Source organism: Marmota marmota, unplaced genomic scaffold (assembly GCF_001458135.2).
Source record: "Marmota marmota marmota unplaced genomic scaffold, marMar, whole genome shotgun sequence".
NCBI lineage: Eukaryota > Metazoa > Chordata > Mammalia > Rodentia > Sciuridae > Marmota > Marmota marmota.
The window spans coordinates 5,727,118-5,745,559 of NW_025999982.1; the positions used below are offsets into that span (position 1 = coordinate 5,727,118).

Genomic DNA, 18,442 nt, shown 5'->3' on the forward strand with positions numbered 1-18,442 from the left:
ATGCCCCCCCAGCCAGATGGAGACCCAGCGTTGGAACACTGCAGCTTTATTGATTGAAACAACCGCGTCCGCAACTAGAGGTTACATTGGGGGGCTCGGGGGTCAAAGAGGGGCAAATGGAGAACAGAGGCTGGGGTGGAGACGGAGAGCAAGGCAAAGGGGTGAGGACGGGGTCGTGTGACTAAAAAAACAACCCCAGTACATTTCACCCGTGGATAAGGGGTCTCCTGTTGTGCTTTTACCTTGGTGTGAGGGTGGGCTGGGGGTCAGACGCTTGGGCCTGGGCATGAGGGATTTTGGCTTTTCTCCCAAGTCTTTGAGGCCTCAGGGTTGGAGCAGTCTCTTCCTTCCTTGTCCCTTCCGGAATGGGGATAAGGGCCTTGGTGAGCTGGCCATCCTGGGACAGGTAGGATGCTTGGAGACCACTGGAGCAGAGGGGCCAGCAGAGTTGGGCTGAGATGGGGATTATGTGGGCAGCTGGGAGGAGGGAGGGGAGGTGGAGGGAGGGGAGGTGGAGGGAGGGGAGGTGGAGGAAGGGGGTCTTTCCCGGTGGGTCCTGGGAAGTTAACACAGGCAACCTGGGGGAACGGGTGGGCACAGGCAAATGCCATCCCTCTGGATCTCGGCGTCTCGCCTGTACAGTGGGTTATTGGATCACTACTGGATCACTAAGATCTCTCCCAGTTCTAAGGGTCAGGGGTACCCCAGGAAAGAGTGGTCCCGCCCTAACACACACACATACACACGCACACACGCACACACGCACACACATGCATACAGACAAAAGAGAAGAGGGGCTTCCCTGCCTCTGGAAGCAGGGAGGGCTCCCCTGAACCCAGAACCAATGTTCCTACAGGGACTGTCCACAGCAGGTCCACCCTCAGGTTCCTGGAGCAGACCCTGAAACACCCTCCCCTCCAGCCTCCTTGAGCTGTCCAGGGAGAGGAAACCCCAGGAATCCTGCCCTCCAGATCTTTAGGGGGAAGTCAAGAGGATGAGGACATGAGAACATGCTGACCTTTGTCCGAGCCCAGGCTCTGGTGAAGACAAAGGGAGGGAAGGGGAAACAGAGACTCTTCTATTGGGGATCCCGGAGGAGGCCAGCAGCAATGGCCTCTGTGGGCAAAGGATGCCAGTCTCCCCCAGGCACCAGGCCTTCCATGATGTGGGAGGGGGGGGCTATGGCCACAGCAGGAGTCCAGCAACTCTGTAACAGGGCTGGGGACATCTGTGGCACTCTAGAGACAGGGCCATTTGTCCAGCTCCCCAGAGCTATCCGGACGGGAAGTCCCAGCAGCAGCAATGCCCGGATGGTGACACCCAGGACTTAGTCCCTGGTTTCCAAGGCTGGCTCTACCCAGACTGGCTGTTTGACCTCAGGCCCCTCTCTGGGCTTCAGCTTCTTCATTTGTGCCCTGAGGGGCTTGGACTTCGGAGGCCCGTCTGGCTCTGTGGCCTGAGCGGTGGCTTTCAGAGCACAGGGGAAAGAGAATGAATGGGAAAGTGGTGCCGGACCGTCCCAGAGGGCAAAGGGGACAGGAGCGTTCCAGGAGCAGGCTGGGTGCGCTAAGCAGCACCCCAGGAGCTGTCTGTGGTCCCAGCAGCGGGACAGCCAGGCAAGACTCTCCATCCACTGTCCCTCGGCACCTTGTCCTGGGAGTCCCTTTCTCCTCTAGACACCAACCTGGAGGGGAGAGGGGAGGAAGTCCCAACACCCTGAGGGTTGACCCTGGAGTCCCCACTTTAAGGCCACAATATGCCTCAGTCACCCTGACCCAGAGGGCGAGGCTGCCCCTGGGGAGAGGCACTGGACCCAGCCAGCCTGGTCTCCCCAGGGCCCGGGGTATTCCTGGGCCACCTACCATGACACGGACACACGGATTCACAGACACACAGCATAAGTGACATTTATACAGATCCACTTCAGACAGACACACAAACACTGACACACAAGTCACCCAGAGATACACCCAGAGACACACAAAAACACTCATTCTTTGCAGATTCACCAGCACACACAGACTGGCACGCTCCTGGACTCAGGCACGGCGAGCACACACCACTACCCACTGCCCGCACCTGCTGGCACCTGCTGGCCTGTGCACACAGACACACGTCAGCCTCACCCGCTCACCCGAGGACCTGGGTGTCTCAGCAGATGGGCTGGGTAACCCCAGGTGGGGCACCCTCCAGACAGGGCTGCCCCACCTTCTGAGAAGGTCCCCTCTCTCCAAACAGACCAGGACAGTGGCGATGCAGCCAAAGCCCGCCAGCAGCTTGTCTGTATCGGGCTCTATGGATACAGAGGTCCACATCATGGAGCAGCCAGGGCAGGGAACAAGGCTGAGGGGGACAGGCCTGGGGCTCACGGGGATTCCAGGAGGAAACTCTTGGGGCTCCAGCATGGGTCCCAGCAAGGGCACTGAGGAAGCATCTGGAAGGTGAGAGGCCCACAGTTCCCTCTCTTGGGTTCTCTGGTGCCAGGTGCCCTCCAGCTCCATTAAATCAGAACCTCTGGGATGGGACCTAAGCACCAGAGCATTTGAAAAGACCCTCTGGTGGTTACGCTGCAGCCAGGGCTGGGCGCCAGGGTTGGTGGACTCCATTGCGCCAGGCAGAGCCTGTGGAAGTGCTTCCCATCCCGGGCTGGCTTGTGCCAGGCAGGAGCAGGGGTGGGGAGAGGGTCAGGAAGCTCAGAGGAGGAGCTCACAGTCTAGTCGGGGCGACAGATTCTGCACAGATGGGACAATTAAGGAACAATACCCGGCAGACGTGATGGAAGCGTGTGCTGGGAACCTGGAACGGCTCACTTCAGACCCAGGCCTTGGGCGGGCGAGGAAGGCAGCCGCGCTGGTCGGGCATCAGGAGGCCCCGCTGCAGCCTGGCCGGGCCACCCACCAGCTGTTGATGATGATGATAACAAAGGCCTGACCGAGCCGGAGCCCAGCAGCATTGGCCATGGTCCCCGCCTGCTCCTGGCACGGCAGTGCTGCCCAGGATCCAGGCTCTCTCTTCGCAGCTGTCCCCACCAAATGCTCCAGGAGCAGCTTGTGACACCCCCACCGAAGGTGCTCGCATTCACTAGGGTCACCTGGGAAGCTCCATCATCCATAGGAGGGAAAGGTGGGGTTTGGGGCTGTGGCAACAGCCGCTCTAGACTATCGATAGGACTGGAAGCAGGGGAGATGGCTCGTGCCCACAAACATACATGTCACCGGGCTGACGTGCACCGACACTCAGAGACAGGCCAGACCCAGCCTAGAAAACCGCACACACAGACTCCTTCTGCATATACTCCTGCCCAGACATGTGCACGCACGCACACACACACACACACGCACGCACACACAAGCACGGACACACACGACTCATCCTGGAAGGGGCTGGGGCTCCTCTCTCCCGTGGAGGGCTGGGTGGGCAGCTCAGGGTGGTGTTGGGGAGGAAAGATCTAGAAACTGTTCTGTCCATCTCAAGCTCCAATCCAGGACCTAGGGACAGGAATTCCTTTCACAGCTCCCAGGGGACAAAGGGACTGGAATTACCCCACCCATCTCACCCCCACCCCTACAAACTTATCGTCCTTCGCTGACCCTGTGGGGAGGGGGGCATGGCCCACTGGACAGGGTTTTGTAGGGCTTTGCCCTTCACGCCCGCCCCTGGCTGCAGCACCCTATCAGACCAAACACATCAGAGACGAGGCTCTGCTCCCACTTTCGGTGGCCTCGAGGGGGCCACAGAACCACCGAGGCAGGCTTCTCCTCTGCCGCGCCCCCGTCTGAGTCCCAGCTGGGGCTGAGGTTAGGTGGGGACTGTGCTCTCAGGAGTCCAGTTGCTGGTGGGGGTGGGGATGGGGTGGGTGGGGAAGGTGTCAGTCTCCACACTGCGCAGGCCCAAGACCCTCTGCTGGGTCCCTTCCATGGGGGCACAGTGAGGAGGGGATATGACGTCCCAGAAACAGGTCAGGACCTGGGGTGACTGGGGTCTCCCCCTTCCAGCCCCCACTCTGAGAACAGCTGCGGGCAGCAGGTGCCCCACCTTCTCTGTCATCTTCTAGGCAAAGGACAGTCACGGAGCTCACAAAGTCCCACCTGGCCCTCCTCTGACCCCTGCCTCCTCCGTCCTGAGGAGTCCCAGAGTCTGGCCAAGGGCAGGGCTCCCTGTCCGCCCACTCTTCTGGCAAAGCCACCAGGTTGGAGTCTGGCCTTGAGTTGGGGGACAGCAGGGAGGGTCAGAAATACACCACAAGTGCAGCCAGGACAAGGCCAGCGTCACGCCACGGTCCCTGGGGTGGCGGACGCCATTTGGGCAAGTCCCCTGTCTCCACATAGAGAAGGTGCTGGCAGGTCTGATAGAAACTTGTGCTTTAATAGATCTCTGTGTGTGAGTGTGAACGTGTGAGTGTGTGTGTGTGTGTCAAACAGCCGTCTCCAGGGCCTCAGCGCCGGGCTTCAGGTCCTTGTTTTCTGTTCGTCCTCGCAGCCAACGCAGGCCCCCTCCCTGGCGAGCCGGCCCTGCCCCTGGGCACCCCGGCGGGCGGGGGTCAGTCTTTGGTACGATGTGGACACTTTGGTGTGCCGGGGGCGGGGTGGGGGGCCACGCAGCTCTCATCATCTCTGCATCGCCAACAGGAAGATGACCACGGGCCCCCAGAGCTGTGGGCTGGACCGGTAGGGAGCTCTGCTGCCCGGCATCACCACCACTGTGACAGGAGACAGAGGAGACAGGCCAGGAGCTCCCGTCAGCTCCGGCAAGGGCAGGAGAGGAGACAGCCTGGCTGAGGGAGGGCGCCACAGCCCTGCCCCATCTCTTTGGAGGCCCTTGAGGGTGGGCACTCAATGCAGATGTGAGGTGGCATGGCTCAAGGTTGCACAGCTTGCGGGCCCATGCTCACCAAGACACAGAGCAATTTACCACACCTCAGTGGGCCTCAGTTTCCTTATCTGTAAAATGGGCCTCCAAGTTCAAGTGTGGCTGTGAGGTTTAAGTGGAACATGCACATATGGGTTTCTGTACCTCGCCTGGTACATAGTAATCCTTCAATCAACTGGGACTGTTAGAATTGGCAACACCTGGCCCCCAGAAGGCACAGGTCACACCTGGAGCCACAGTACTCTGGGGCTCAGACCCAGGCACCGGAGGTATCTGATACAGTAAGGAATTCAGTAAGTTCCAAGGAGGGCAGGACCCAGGGCTTCCAGCCCAAGTCAAAGGGGGCCAAGATGGGTGCACCTGCACGCCGGCACACTGAACTCCATTCAGACCAACACCCTCCCCCAGCAGATGGATGCCCCCCGACGGCACCCACAGCCTTAGCTCCCCCGCCCCCTTCCCATCGTGCACCTTTATTGGGATCCATTTGCTTCCGGGGACACTCTCCTTTCTTCAGTGTGACATCGTCTATGGCAATATCCCCCAGGTAGCCGGAGCCTCGAACCCCCTCAAAAATAATCTGGGGGGATTAGAGAGCAGGGAACAGGAGATGGGGATCTTCTAGGCCCCAGGGACCCCCGCCCGACCCCTTCCCTTCAAGGGGAGCCCCACAGCCTGCCTGCTTTCCTCCTTGGAGCCCCGGGACCGAGCACCAGGACAACCTGAGTGCTTCCTGTCCAGGTGACCCCAAGCCTGGGAGAGCCTCTGGGCCCCATGGACTCACCTGGAAGGGCCCACTGGGGTTGATGGGCACATGTGCCTGCTGCCACACATTGCCCTTATTGCCACTGAGGGACCAGGCGTGTGTGTCCAGAGCCCCTTTGTTCCGGGATCTCACAAGGAGGTTGAGGGAGCCTGTGGCGGGTGACAAGAGAGGGGGTCAGTGGGGTCAGCAAGGACATCCTTACCTTCCTGCACTCACCAAGCCACCCACACGGCTGCCCCTGAGGGATGGGACCTTCTCCCTGTCCCCACACCTGGTGCAACTTGTCATTGCCATGGTGAGCAGGGGACCACAGCCAGAAGAGAGGACGGTGGCAGTTCGTATCTCTCCTTCCCTGTCAATCAACCAACCTGACCACACACACCACCCATCCCCTCTAGACAGGAGCGGTCCCGGGCAGCGGGACCTCTGTCTTAGCACAGAGCAGACCTTCCCAACAGCACAGTCGCACACCACAGCCATACGTGATTCTGAACATGGAGCAGGGCACTTAAACTTTTTAATACTGATTTAAAAATATTTGTACATGGTGAATAAAGGTGGCCCTTCCAAACCATGACTTCTCTAATGCTGACGCCTGCTTGGAGCAAAGGTTTAAAGCAAACATTGATCTAAAGAAAAATATTAGGTCCCACGCTTCATAGTGATAACTGAGAGTGAGATCTCGGAGGCATTAGCCGGGAGGCGCTGAGCCATCTGCCCACAGTCTCAGGGATCTGCAATCCTAGGGGTGCTGAGGGGCGCTAGAGAGAAGGAGGGGTCATGGCTGGGCTCAGAGCACTCAGGCAATGCCAATGTCCTCTCCCGTCTCTTTGTAGCCCACCTCGAGCCCCCAGTGACATGAAAGACCTGGCTCCGAGGGAAGAGGAATCAATCTTAGATGGTGCCTGGTGGCTGGCATTTCCATGGCACTACCCACAGACAAAGCCACACCATCTGTGACACCAGATAGACCTACCCCCCAGTGGGGGGAGCCACCAAATGTTACCTGCCTGGATTGAAAAGAGTTGGCTGGGACCAAGGAGTGCCGGCGAGACACAAGGTCTGGGGACAGCTGGTGCCCAGAGCTGCCAGGCACTATGGAAGGGGGGCGGGGAGGGGAGAGACCAAGACAGTGAGAAACACCCCTCCCCAGCAGGAGAGTCAGGCCCGAGGAGCACCCAGCAGGACGGGTGTCATGCTGACATTGACAGGACTCAAGGCCCAATGTCCTTTAGGGTCCTTACTAGCCCCAAAGGGACCACTCCGTCTTCCCTGCTTAGACATCTGTCCCCACCCCCTGGGGTCCGAAGACAATCCCCTTGCTCTCCTTCTCCACCACGGGCACCCAGGGACCTGAAGGGGAAGGCTGCTTTTTCACTGCTTAAACAAAAAAACAAAACAAATTTCTGTCCCCTTCTCTGTGCGCTCCATCAGGAACAAGGTCTGCTCTGTGCAGGGGCTTCCTGACATCCCCTCACAGGGGTCAGCCAGAGCCCAAGACCCTCCACCTCTCTTACGAGTGAATTGCTCGTACCTTCCTCCCTGTCTTCCTCGCCACCTCCAGAGTCATAACATGCTGAGTCAGGGTACACTCCGGCTTGCCCATCCTGGCCTTTCCCTCTGCTTAAGATGCCCTCCCCCACCAGGTCCCCCTGACCAAATCCTTCTTGATCTGTCTGCAAGATGTCTCTGAAATGCCTCTTCCTCCAGGAAGTCTTCCTAGGCTTCAGCTGGGAGCCTACGATCCTACCCATAAACCCTGAGTCCATCAGCCACGGCTCCCCACGCAGGCCACTGTCCACTCTGTGAGATGGCAATCCTGGGGAGCCAGGGCCTCTTCCCTATCCAAGTCCTTGAGGGAATGTGGTCGGGGCCAAATGCCTATCAGTGCTCAGTAATTAAATGTTGAATGAAGAACTTCCATGACTGTCATCAGGGTTTTCATAGGATCTCAGGGTTGGAAGTCACCCGGGGTCTCACCAAGCCCCAGCCTCACTGTCATTCATTCATTCATTTAACTCACTGAGCACTTGCGTGTGCCAGAGAATGTTCCAGGCACTAGAACAAGACAAAGATCCCTGCTCTCGTGGACCTCATGTTCTCCTGATGGTAAACAGGGAAATAACATGGGGAAAAGGAGAGCTCTTTTAGGTGGGACAGTCCAGGACCTCTTTGAGGACACCCGAGTGAAGGGAGGGAACGGTGTTGCAGGCTCGGGGGTGGGGCATCACGAGCAAAGGCCTCCAAACCAGGAAGGTGCCTCAAGTTTGTAAAGAAAAGCAGGGAGCCCCCTGTGCCAGAGCCAAGTGCAGCAAATAAGGTCAGAGGAGCAGGCAGGGGCTGGAGCAGCCGTGGAAGATCTGGAGAAGATGTGGGGAAGTTTCAGAGGGTCCTGAGCAGGGAGTAACGTGATTTAGGACAGCAGTCCCCTCCACAGCATCCCTTCAGGACAGCTCTCCTGTCCAGGGACCGGCTGCTCAAGACAGCAGCAGCTCCCCAAGAGAGCACACTCCTTGGCTGGGCAGAGCGGATGCTTCTAAGGCCCTCCTTTGGTGGGACTCAAATCTGCCTCTTGGAAGCTTTAGCAAGATCTGTCTGTCACACAGACTGTCCCTTCAGGCTTTCTGTCTCCCTGTTCATAAGACCAGATCCTCCAGACCCTTACTGGACCAAACACACTCCTCCTGGTGCTGGTCTGCCCCTCCTGAGTGGACAGTGACCAAGTGTCCCAGTAGACCCGACACAGAGGGGATGTGAGGATGGAACTGGGAGGGGCCGGGGCAAGCCAGAATGAACTGGCACCTCTAACTGGGGAAGCCGAATGGAGACCAGAGAGCTGGGCAGGCAGGGCTGAGCCATCCTGGTCCCCCACCTCACTACTCCAGAGAAAACTTCCCCAAAAGTTCACACTCATCCGTGGGCAAACTGGTTTGTGTGGGTGACCCGGGGCCCCCTGTGAGTGCAGAACCTCCCACCCCACCCATTCTGCTTCATCAGCCCCCCTTGACCCATGGCTCCACCCTGGAGGTCTATGCTTGCTCAAAGTCATTCCTCTACTAAGAGCAGAGGAAAACGACTAGAAGCTCTCTGTGGACTGATAAAGAGTGATCACCAAGAGCAGGTGAGCACAGGGCAGTGCACAGAAGGGGAAGGGGTGTGGGTGTGTGTGTGTGTGTGCACATGCTGCCTTCTCAAGGCATAATGATTGTCTCTGGGGAAGGGCTCTGGGTGGCAGAGGACTGGGAGGGACATCTTCATTATGTACCCTTTTTGAATCGTTTGACCTGGGGGAAATACATGCCCTTTCCCAGACCTAAACAAAATTTTAACAATCATCATTTCCTCAGCAGAACCTCTAAGGGCCAAGCCCCAAGATGGGTCAGGTGTCCCTGTGACCAAGCTGAATTGGCCCCACTGGGTCCACTGCAACGGTGGTCCCTAACTTCTCTCTGATGCCATTAGTTGTTTGATGTCAGTCTCTCTCTCTCTCTCTCCCCCTGGGCTGTAGGTGACAAGAAGACAGGAAACTCATCCATCTCCTGCCCGGTAGCACCTGATACCCACAGAGCCAGCATTGGCTGAACTGATGAGCTCATGGATTAAAGTGACACCCCTATTAATGCCATCTCTTCCCGAACAGCTTTCCTTAAGTTTACTCTCACGCTCAGGAAGCAAGACTTCCTCTCAGGTCTCATAAAGAAGCACCCTTCCAATCCCAAGTTTAGGACTTGGGGAAGTCAGTCCCACACGGGGGGCTGTGCCGTGTGGTCCTGGGCAAATGCTTAACTTCTCTGAGTTGTACGGACATCCCTGGCATCTGACAGGCCCGCGGTATATGCCAATGCGCGGTTGTTCCTCCATCCCCTGCACAACTTCCACCTCCTCCTGTTAGACCCTTTTTATTTGCACTCAGGAAGCTGTGATCATCTCAAAACCTCAGACAGCTGAGGTTGTCTTCTCCCCTGGCCAATCTTCTGCCAGGTCCCTTCAAGGACCTGTGGTTTAGCCAAATGGGGAAGCTCAGGCCTCGTGTGGGCCAGCCCCCGACCTCCTGTGGCCCCTCTTCCCTCCACCCGGCATGCTCTCGGGCAGACTCCCCGTCCCAGACTCACCGATGTGCTTCCCGTACATGTGGTAGAAGAAAGACACGCAGTAGAACTTGGCACTGGCATTGTAGAGGGGACTCACCAGCCTCGCACGGTCCCCCAGCTCCCGGGGCCTCGACGTCTCAATGAACATGTAGTAGCCTGCAGGGAGGGGGAGATGTGCCACCAGGCTCCTCCTCGCGCCCCCTGGCCTCTGACGGCCTCCTGACCTCACCCTGCCCTCCCCACAGCCCTCACAGTGCAGCCCAGGGCTCTGGGCAGAGGCTGTGCGTTCTGAACGCCATTGCTAATGTCTCTTTTTCCTGATCCTCAGTCAGGATGGAGTTCTGTCCTCCCTCTGAGGACAGGGCTGTGCCTTCTCAGACAGGGGATCCCTGAGGCCAGGACTTGTGGTCCTCCACCCTCAGAACAGGGCTGCATGGGCCTAGCCCCTTCCCTGCCATTCCTAGCCACAGGTAATGGCCTTACCCTCAGGGGTGCCACTGATGTCAGTGGGGGGGCCGGTATTGGGGGAGCGCTTGGGGTTCTGGGTGAGAGCGTTCTGCCGCGTCCAGTCGAAGTTGTCTGTCAGGTCCTGGGTGTAGCCACAGATCTTCTCGTCCTCGAAATGGCAGGTGTTATCTGCATTAGGGCATGAGGAGCCGCAGAGAGGAAGAGGCTCAGCCTCGGCCTCCACCGCCACCTGAGGCAGCTCCCACGGATCTAAGCAATAGGCCCAGGATCTCAGGGCCCAAGAGACCCGGCCACGGGGCCCAGGACACACTTGTTCCCAGAGCAAGGCTTTGTGCCCCAGACCCTTTCAACATGCAGTGAAGCTTAAGGATCCCGTCTCAGAATAACGATCTTAGACACATTAAATGAAATGTACAGAATTACAAAGGAAATCAATTATATTGAAGTAAAGTTGTCAAGACATTTTTATAATTTGTTATGTAATAACTAGGCTGCTTTATTGTCTAATTAAATCACAAAATCTCATGTTAGGTCTAATCATGACTATAGTTTTGAAATACTAATGAATGTAAATGATATTTAGAGCTGTCTGCAACAACTGTAAGATGATGGGAAAACACTGGATTTCCACTGATGACAAAGTCACGGGTCCTGATTTGTTGCCTGTGGTTTGTTGCGTATTCATTATTGAAGGGAAAGTTGAAATCTTCTAGAAGTTAGGGAAATAACTATATGCCCCTCCCCAGGTTCATGTATCCCTTGAATTCTATGCACAGATCTCTTGGGGGTTCGTGGGTCACAGATTAGGGAGCCCTGCTCCGGGGAACAGAGGGTATGGATTAACCTGCCTTCTTTTTCCCTTTGGGGACAGTGGACACCCCACCACTAATAACAACCAGCTTTTAAGCCCCAGAATATATCCTGGATGCAAACGGCTCCATCCCAGGCCTCAGGTGGCTGGCCCTGACCCCATGACAGGGAGAAGTCACTTTCTGTGTATCTCTCAAAATCCCTCCCACTACCAGGAGAGCCTTTGTGTCCCTAAAGGGAAGCGGACGACATGGGGTGCAGAGGTCTTACCTGAAAGGTTCGGAGAGTTGATGGCTGAGAAAGCAAGCAAGGAAACCAGGTCAAAACCAAGTGTGGGGCTGTGCAGAGGATGCCGGGGCTTGGGGTGAGGGAACAGGTCCTCAGAGCCAGGACTGGGGACCAGCAAGCCTGGCCTACAGTGACAGGGTAAGAGAGCACACAGTGGGGAGCTCCGAGTTCAGGAACTACACAGGGAGAGTAGAGGGAGCCCCTGGACAGGAGCTGGGCCCACTCTTCCCCACCCCCTACCACCGTCACCTACGCTCTGTGTAGTGGATGATGCGGGAAGCCATGTCACCAGCCCCAAAGGTGGTATAGGGCGTGAGGCGGACTTCATAGCTGTGGGGCACACGAAGATCAGTCAGGAGATATTCCAGCAGCTGCCCCTTCTCCACACGCCGCACAGGGATGGCCTTGACCATGGCATTGTGCTGGTTCAACTGTAGATACAGGGAGTTCCCAGATGCCCGGCAGGCCACGCCCTCCACTGGAGCACCAGCCTAGAGCCTGGGGTGACCTGGTGGGAGTTGGGGGCTGGCGCTTGGGAAAGCAGAAAGAATAAAGGCCTAGGACATTGGGCCCTTGGTTTCCTCATCTATTAGAAGGGACAGTTGCCCCTTGCAGGTTCTCTACCCAGGGCTGCCAGGTATGGAACAGTTAGTGTGGGTTGGACGCAGTTCTAAATGCTTTGCCATTAATGAACTCATTGAATCCTCAAATGAGATAGAATATTAAACTAACCTCCATTTTAAGATCAGTAAGTGAAACAAGACATAAGCTGGCCCAAGCTCATACGAAGCTGAACTCTAGCCTCAGCAGTGTCCCCCAGAGCCACACTCTGACCCTCCACACCCCTGCCTCCCGGCTGGGAGAACCACATGGAATTAGGGCAGACAGGACAGTGCACGCAGACTCTGCCTGCATCGCAGAGGCCCCGCTCCAGCCTCCACACCCACGAGTAGATTCTATGTCCTGCTCACAGGCCCCCCATGCTGGCCCCCCATGAACCCAGCTATCTCTTGCCTACCTCTCAGGTCTGTGCCCAGGGAAGATAGGTGCCCAAAGGTTTCCAGTTCCTGCTGCTACTTCTAGAACAGTTTTTCTCTGCCTCTGAAGAGTTTTTTATAAGAGGGTCAAAGCTTCCGAGTCCCTGTCTCCAGACCCTTCCTCTGTCCTTGAGGAACATTTCCAGGACCAGTCACACCACTCCCCACCTGCTTCAGGGCCCTGCTCCCCCTTGGCCCACCTGGCGGACACTGAGTCTGTAGTTGAGCACAGGGTCCACAGCGTCCGGCTCCCTCTGCGTCCACTGCAGTACGTAGGAGTAGTTCTTGGACAGCTTGTGGCTGCGGGTGGGGTTGGGGGTGTCGAAGTAAAACTCCGGGCTGTAGGCTTTGGCTGAGAGGGCAGGGAGGGGGGCACGGGGCCATGGAAGGGTGGGGGATGGGAGAGACAGAGAAAGGAGGCGTGGGAAAGGGAGACAGGAGGGGGAACATGGGAGGGAGACAAAGAGAAAGGAAGCCATGTGAGGAGAGGTGATGTTGGAAGAAGAGGAGAAAGGGAGGATGAGGGTGGGGAGGAGGGGCGGTGGAGATGGAGAAAAGGGAGATTGCAGGTCCCAAGAGATGAGATTAGTGAGAACAAAGAGGAAACGTCATGGAAGAAAAAGGGAAAGGGGAAATTTGGAAATTTGGAAACAGGGAAGGGATATTAGGGAAAATTGGGGGAAAGACACAAAGAAGGGTCAGGGATATTGAGAGGAAAGGAAGAGAGGAAATGGATACAGGCCAAAAGGTGGGGAGCCAGGGAGAGTGTGGGAGAACAGGGGAGAAGGAAAGGAGGTGGGAAATGTCACAGGGGCCTCTGACTAGCAGGGCTGAGTGGGTGGGGAAGGGGCTGGGAAGGTGGCCAGCGGCCTGCAGGCCTAGCCCCCGGCTGTCAAGTGGGGGGACCAGAACAAGAGTTGAAGGAACACCCAGGCATTTAGGGGCTGTTGGAAAAACTGAATGCGGTGGAATGGAGGACGGGTGGCCTGCAACTCTCCTCCAGGGCCCAGAGGCCCAGGCAGGAAGGCGGCACTTCCCAATGACGGAGAAAGGAGGGGTTAGTGGCAAACCAAGCAGCGCCTCTTTGTCCCCCTGGACTTTCTCCATGACCTCCGTGCCTTTCTGACCTTCCACCGCCAGGGAATGCCTTGGTGTAGAGTTGGAGCTGACGGGAATTTCTGGGCACCAAATGGCCTGTACCCTTAGAGTGACCGCTCAAGGGATGTGTGCTGTCAGACCCAGCTCCAGCCCTGACACTCCAGAGAAGCTGCTGAGGAGCGTTTTCTCCCCTCTACGCTACAGTCAGGTCCATCTGCCGGCTCTGGGGCCAAGGAGGAGTGAGAACCATGATGGCAAGGGCCCAGGATTGAGTGTGGGCGGGGCTATAGGCTGGAAGCACAGAGCTGGGATTGGACAAGGCTATAGGGGGTGGAGCATATGCGTCATGTAGGTGGGGCCTAGACGCTGCGCAGGTGGGTCTTTAACCCCAAGAGCCTAAGCTTGGTGAAAGCTGGGTTTGAAAGGGGCGTGGCTGTAAGAGGCCAAGGAGACGGACTGAGCTATAGTGGGCGGGGCTTAGGACAGGTATGAGTGGCCCTTGAAAGCAGAAGGCCTAGATCTAGAGAGGGCGTGAGTGGAGGGGACCTAGCTCGCTGTCTGGAGTGGGCAGCGCTGTAAGAGGACCTCAAAAATTGGGTCTGGGTGGCATCAGGCGGGCTCTGCACCTGGCTTGGGCGGGTCTTGGAAAAGCTTGGATTCATGACTGGTGCAGGCGGACTTTAAAGGAACCGGCCCAGTCAGGGATGGCAGGGTCCGAGACGGGGAAGGGGCCTTGCCCCAGGTCGGTGAGGGTGTGGGCGGGGTGGGGCCGACGGGATGCTCACCCGAGACCTGGAAGAGGCAGGCCGCCGAACCCACGTCGTTGGAGACGCTGCACTCGTAGCTGCCGCTGCTTTCACGGGTTACGGCATCAAGGCGCAGCTCGGCGTGGTCCGGGGCCTCCGCGGCGGCGGGGAGCACGGCCGGCGGCGGCAGCAGCTGCCCTTTGAAGCGCCACACGGCCGAGGCGATGCGCTGGGGGCTGCCTCGAAGTAGCGAGCAGCGCAGGAGCACGGGTCGGCCCAGTGCCTGGCGCACATCCTGGGAAGTGGGCTCCACCTCCGGGGGGACTGGGGGCGGCGGTGGGGACAGCAGTTAGCTGGGCTTCTCCCCACCGAGTGGGGACTGAGCAGCGGCCCCGAGGGGAGGCGACGCACTCCCTCCTAGTCCTGTGACCCTCTCTGCCCCGAAGGATCTCATGGAGGATTCGAACTCACCACACGGTCATACAAGAGCCACGCTCATACCTCCCTGGCCCGCGGATACTCACTCCCTCCTGCCCGTTCCGTCCAGCCGCGCTGCCCAGGTGGACCTCTAGTTGTGCCTTAAGTGGGGCCCTCACCATCACACCCCATGTAATGTCGGGGTTTACGGCACTATCTCTAGAGCCAGATGGCTAGGTTCAAGTCTCAGCCCTGCTGTCATCTAGCTGTGAGAATTTAGACAAGTCACTTGACTTCTCTGTGCCTCGGGTCCCCTATTTGTGAAAAGGGAGGCATAATAGAATCTAGTCATAGGACTGTGGGGGTTAAACCGGTTAATGTTGGGCATTAGTGAGTTTTCACCGTTTTGTTATCATACTGCGTTCCCCTTGAGGATCCTTCCTCCTCCTTTAAAACCCCATTTTGATCTGTCAAAAATCAAGTTATTTCTATGTTCACAGGTCACTGAAAATGAGGATGAGACATTTGAAGGGGAATTGCGGCAAGGGACACAGATCCCAGGTCAAGGAGATTTGAGGCGGGCAGTAGTGGAGGGGTTTGGTTGGGCTGGGGGGGGGCTGATGGTGGAGAAGCGCCAGGTAGTCTGGTGGGTGGGGGAGACTCACACTGCACGTTCAGCTGCACCTGGGCCTCGCGAGGGCGCACGTTGAAGCCATTGTAGCGAGCCGTCTGGCAGCGGTAGGTCCCGCTCATGTCTCGGCTCACGCGCTCCAGCCGCAGCTTCCCATCGGGGGTCTCCTCCAGGGGCAGCCCCGAGGGCAGCAAGGCAGCCTCCTTGTCCACGCGGGACCAGAGCACGGGCGGCCGGGGCTTGCCTCGCACCTCGCATTGGAGCTCCGCGGGGGAGCCCTCGCGCACGGTCACCACCGCCCTGCCCTTGGGCACGCTGATGGTGGGCGGCACTGCAGGAGGAGCAGGCGACAGCAGGCAGGAAATTAGGGCTCGGCCCAGGCCTCCGGCTCTCCTCCCTCTTAGGTGCTTCCTTCCCCTACCCCAGATTCCCCTGGGACCATCAGAACCCCCAAAGCAAAACCCACCCTCCCTGACATTACCACCTCCTTCCTACATGGCTACATCAGGGTCCCCCTATTCCAAGAGACCTGGAGTCCGCCTGGCCTGTTTCTTCTTCTCCAACACAACTAAGCACTGGGGATTCCACCTTTTGTGCATTTCTAAATCTCTCCTCTCTCAAGTCCCTCTCTCCTAACCCTGGCCCTGCCTCAGTTAAAACCTTTATCTTTTCTCTTCTGGAGTATTATTACAGCCTCTAGTCCCCCGACAACCCTACCTTTTCTTCCAGAGTAATAAATGCTTTTAGCAGGGCGCACAGCCATGAGTAGTTGTGGCCACATAAATTAATTCTGGCCAATGGATGATGAGGAAAAATAAAGGTCTTTTTAAAAAGAAGAGACTGTGCCATTCCAGACAAGGTGACCCATGCTAAGGATGATGGAACAGCAAGGTAGATGGAACCCGGGGCCCTGCACAAAGGCACACTGCTCCGCAGCAGATATCTGCCTGAAGAATCAATGCACACCTACATTGTCCAGGGCACCTTTTTTTTTTTTTGGTAGTGGTGGTGGTGCTGCTGGGGATCAAACCCAGAGCCTGAGTGGGCTGGGCAAGGTTCTAGCACTGAGCTACCCCGAAGCCCCTAAGCCACCATTAATTAGAATTCTGTTATTCACAGCTGAATCTAATCCAAACCAACACATGGCACAAATGAAGAGTCTTTTGAAGACTTCCCTGGGTCCCATCCCATAAACCACATCAAACAAATTAAAATGCACCCATGCATTTTATCATGAAAATTTAAGTATTTAACATTAAATAGAATTAAATGGCAAATTATTATTTGTAAATAACTCTACCAGGCAAGCTAAGGTCCAGATATCTATAAACATCATTTATATCTTATAAACATTGAGACATTTATTGACTTTATTTTTGCAGTTTTTCTCTTTGTATTTTGAAGCCAGTTCATTTATTTTTCCAGGTCTAAATCATTTCCAAGGACTCTTAAAAATCTGCCATGCCCTAGGCACCAGATCTATAAGCCAAATGGAGAAACAGCCCTGGGCCCCTTGCTTACTTGTAAAACATTCCAGCTCCCAACCCTCTCCATCCCCACGGGCTAAAGACCTGCTCTCCCTGTCCGGGCAGCCACCTTAGAGCTCAAACACCTCAGCGCTGCAAACAAGGCCTAGGCTCCAGCCCCTGCTGCCCCGCCTCATCTCCCGTCTTTCATCTTATATCCCACGTGCAGGATTCACTTGTAAGAAACACTCCCCGGACACGGCAAATCTCCTGCAGTTGGGGAACACCCCCATTCTGTCTGGGCTTGTCCCCCTGCCTGGCAAATCCCAACATATCTTCCAAGGCTCACAGGGAGGACCCCTCCTCTGAGAAGCTTTCTCTGACTTCCCCAGGCAGCCTGGTACAGCTTCTCAGTGCCCCCAGATTGACCCAAGACACCTCCTTCACCTCCACGTCTCAATTCCAGAGTTTTCCCTGCCATTTCCTGCCTTGCTAACTGCCTCCCCAACATGCCTATCCCCCCTTGGCCAGGCAGAGAGCTCCAAGGAAGGAGCTGTGACATTCACTTCCGGATCCCCAGCTTCTCAAGGAGACCTGGCACAGAGTACGTGCATTGGATCTGCGGCATCTGTGGGATTCTGGAGGAGAAGCCTTTCCTGACCTCTCCAGGATCACGTGAATAGCTGCCCAAAGCCAGCCTGCTCCCCCATACAAGGTGCCTGGGATAGAGGCATTCTGGGGGGTCTCAAGAGCTCCCTTCCAACGGCCTGTTGTTCTCAGTGCAGACCCTGCAGTGGGGCCTGAGGGGAGGCCCTGAAGCCAGGCTGCCTGGCTCTGCCCACTGCACCACTGACTGTAGTAAAACCTTAGCTAAGTTTCTCGAACTTTCTGAGCCTAAGTTTCTCCAACTGTAAAAATGATAAGATAAACTACTACTGAGAGATTAGACCACTAGGTAAATCACAAAGTGAACAAGAAAAACATAAAATCATCAGAACACACAGTAAAGAGTAAATGTTAGCCATTTTCATTTCATTATTATTTATTATTGTTGTTCTAGCAGTAAAGACCCAAATCCTTCCCATGACCTGTTATGAGCTGAATTGTGCTCCCCCTACCAAATTGATCTGTTAAAGTCAAAAAAACCAGTACTGCCTCAGAATGTGTGTATACTTGGGAGGGGGACAAGAGAAGTAATCCTAGTTACATGAAGTCAGAAGGGTGCTCCCACATCCAGGACTAGTGTCCAACATTAGGACATAGACATGCACAGAAGGAAGACCCTGTGAAGACACAGGGAGATGGTGGCCATCTACAAGCCAAGAAGAGAGGCCTCAGAGGAATCCAGCCCTGCTGATACCTTGATCTCAGACTTATCCTCTAGAACCATGAGAAACACATTTCAGCTACTGAAGCTGCCATCTATGGTACTGTGCTATGGCAACCTAAGCAAGCTAACCCAGCTACAAGACTGGACATAATCTAACCTGGCTGACCTCTCCCAGTTCATCTCACTCCATTCTCCCAGCCACACACCCCCTCCCTTCAGTTCTCCAGATGCCTCAGTGCCTTTGCACATGCTGATTCCTTGGGGCTGGCATTGCTGTTTTCTAAACTTCCCTTGCTGTCCTTTGCCTAGTAAAATCCTGACCCTCTCTCAAATATCCCATCCCAGGAAACTCCCTAGACTCTCCTGTATCACAGTTCTCAATAATCTATTTATTTATGAGGCTATCTGAAAAAATGTTTGCCTTC

General features: G+C 56.2%; 1 protein-coding gene across 2 annotated transcripts in view; it reads right to left on the reverse strand.

The window, feature by feature from the left end:
* Positions 1–4,344: 4,344 nt before the first annotated feature.
* Positions 4,345–18,442, reverse strand: part of Mdga1 (MAM domain containing glycosylphosphatidylinositol anchor 1) — a 55,301-nt gene continuing 41,203 nt past the window's right edge. Inside the window, exons 8-17 of one of the 2 annotated variants that reach the window (XM_048805232.1) lie at positions 15,256–15,552; positions 14,213–14,497; positions 12,530–12,629; positions 11,546–11,622; positions 11,275–11,298; positions 10,210–10,362; positions 9,748–9,882; positions 5,654–5,784; positions 5,341–5,449; positions 4,345–4,699 (exon numbers count right to left, since the gene is read on the reverse strand). In XM_048805232.1, coding sequence (XP_048661189.1) covers positions 4,608–4,699; positions 5,341–5,449; positions 5,654–5,784; positions 9,748–9,882; positions 10,210–10,362; positions 11,275–11,298; positions 11,546–11,622; positions 12,530–12,629; positions 14,213–14,497; positions 15,256–15,552 — 1,403 coding nt within the window. In that variant the 3' untranslated portion in view covers positions 4,345–4,607. Of the gene's footprint in view, positions 4,700–5,340; positions 5,450–5,653; positions 5,785–9,747; positions 9,883–10,209; positions 10,363–11,274; positions 11,299–11,545; positions 11,724–12,529; positions 12,682–14,212; positions 14,498–15,255; positions 15,553–18,442 lie in introns of both variants that reach the window. The other variant, XM_048805231.1, reaches the window with a different exon arrangement.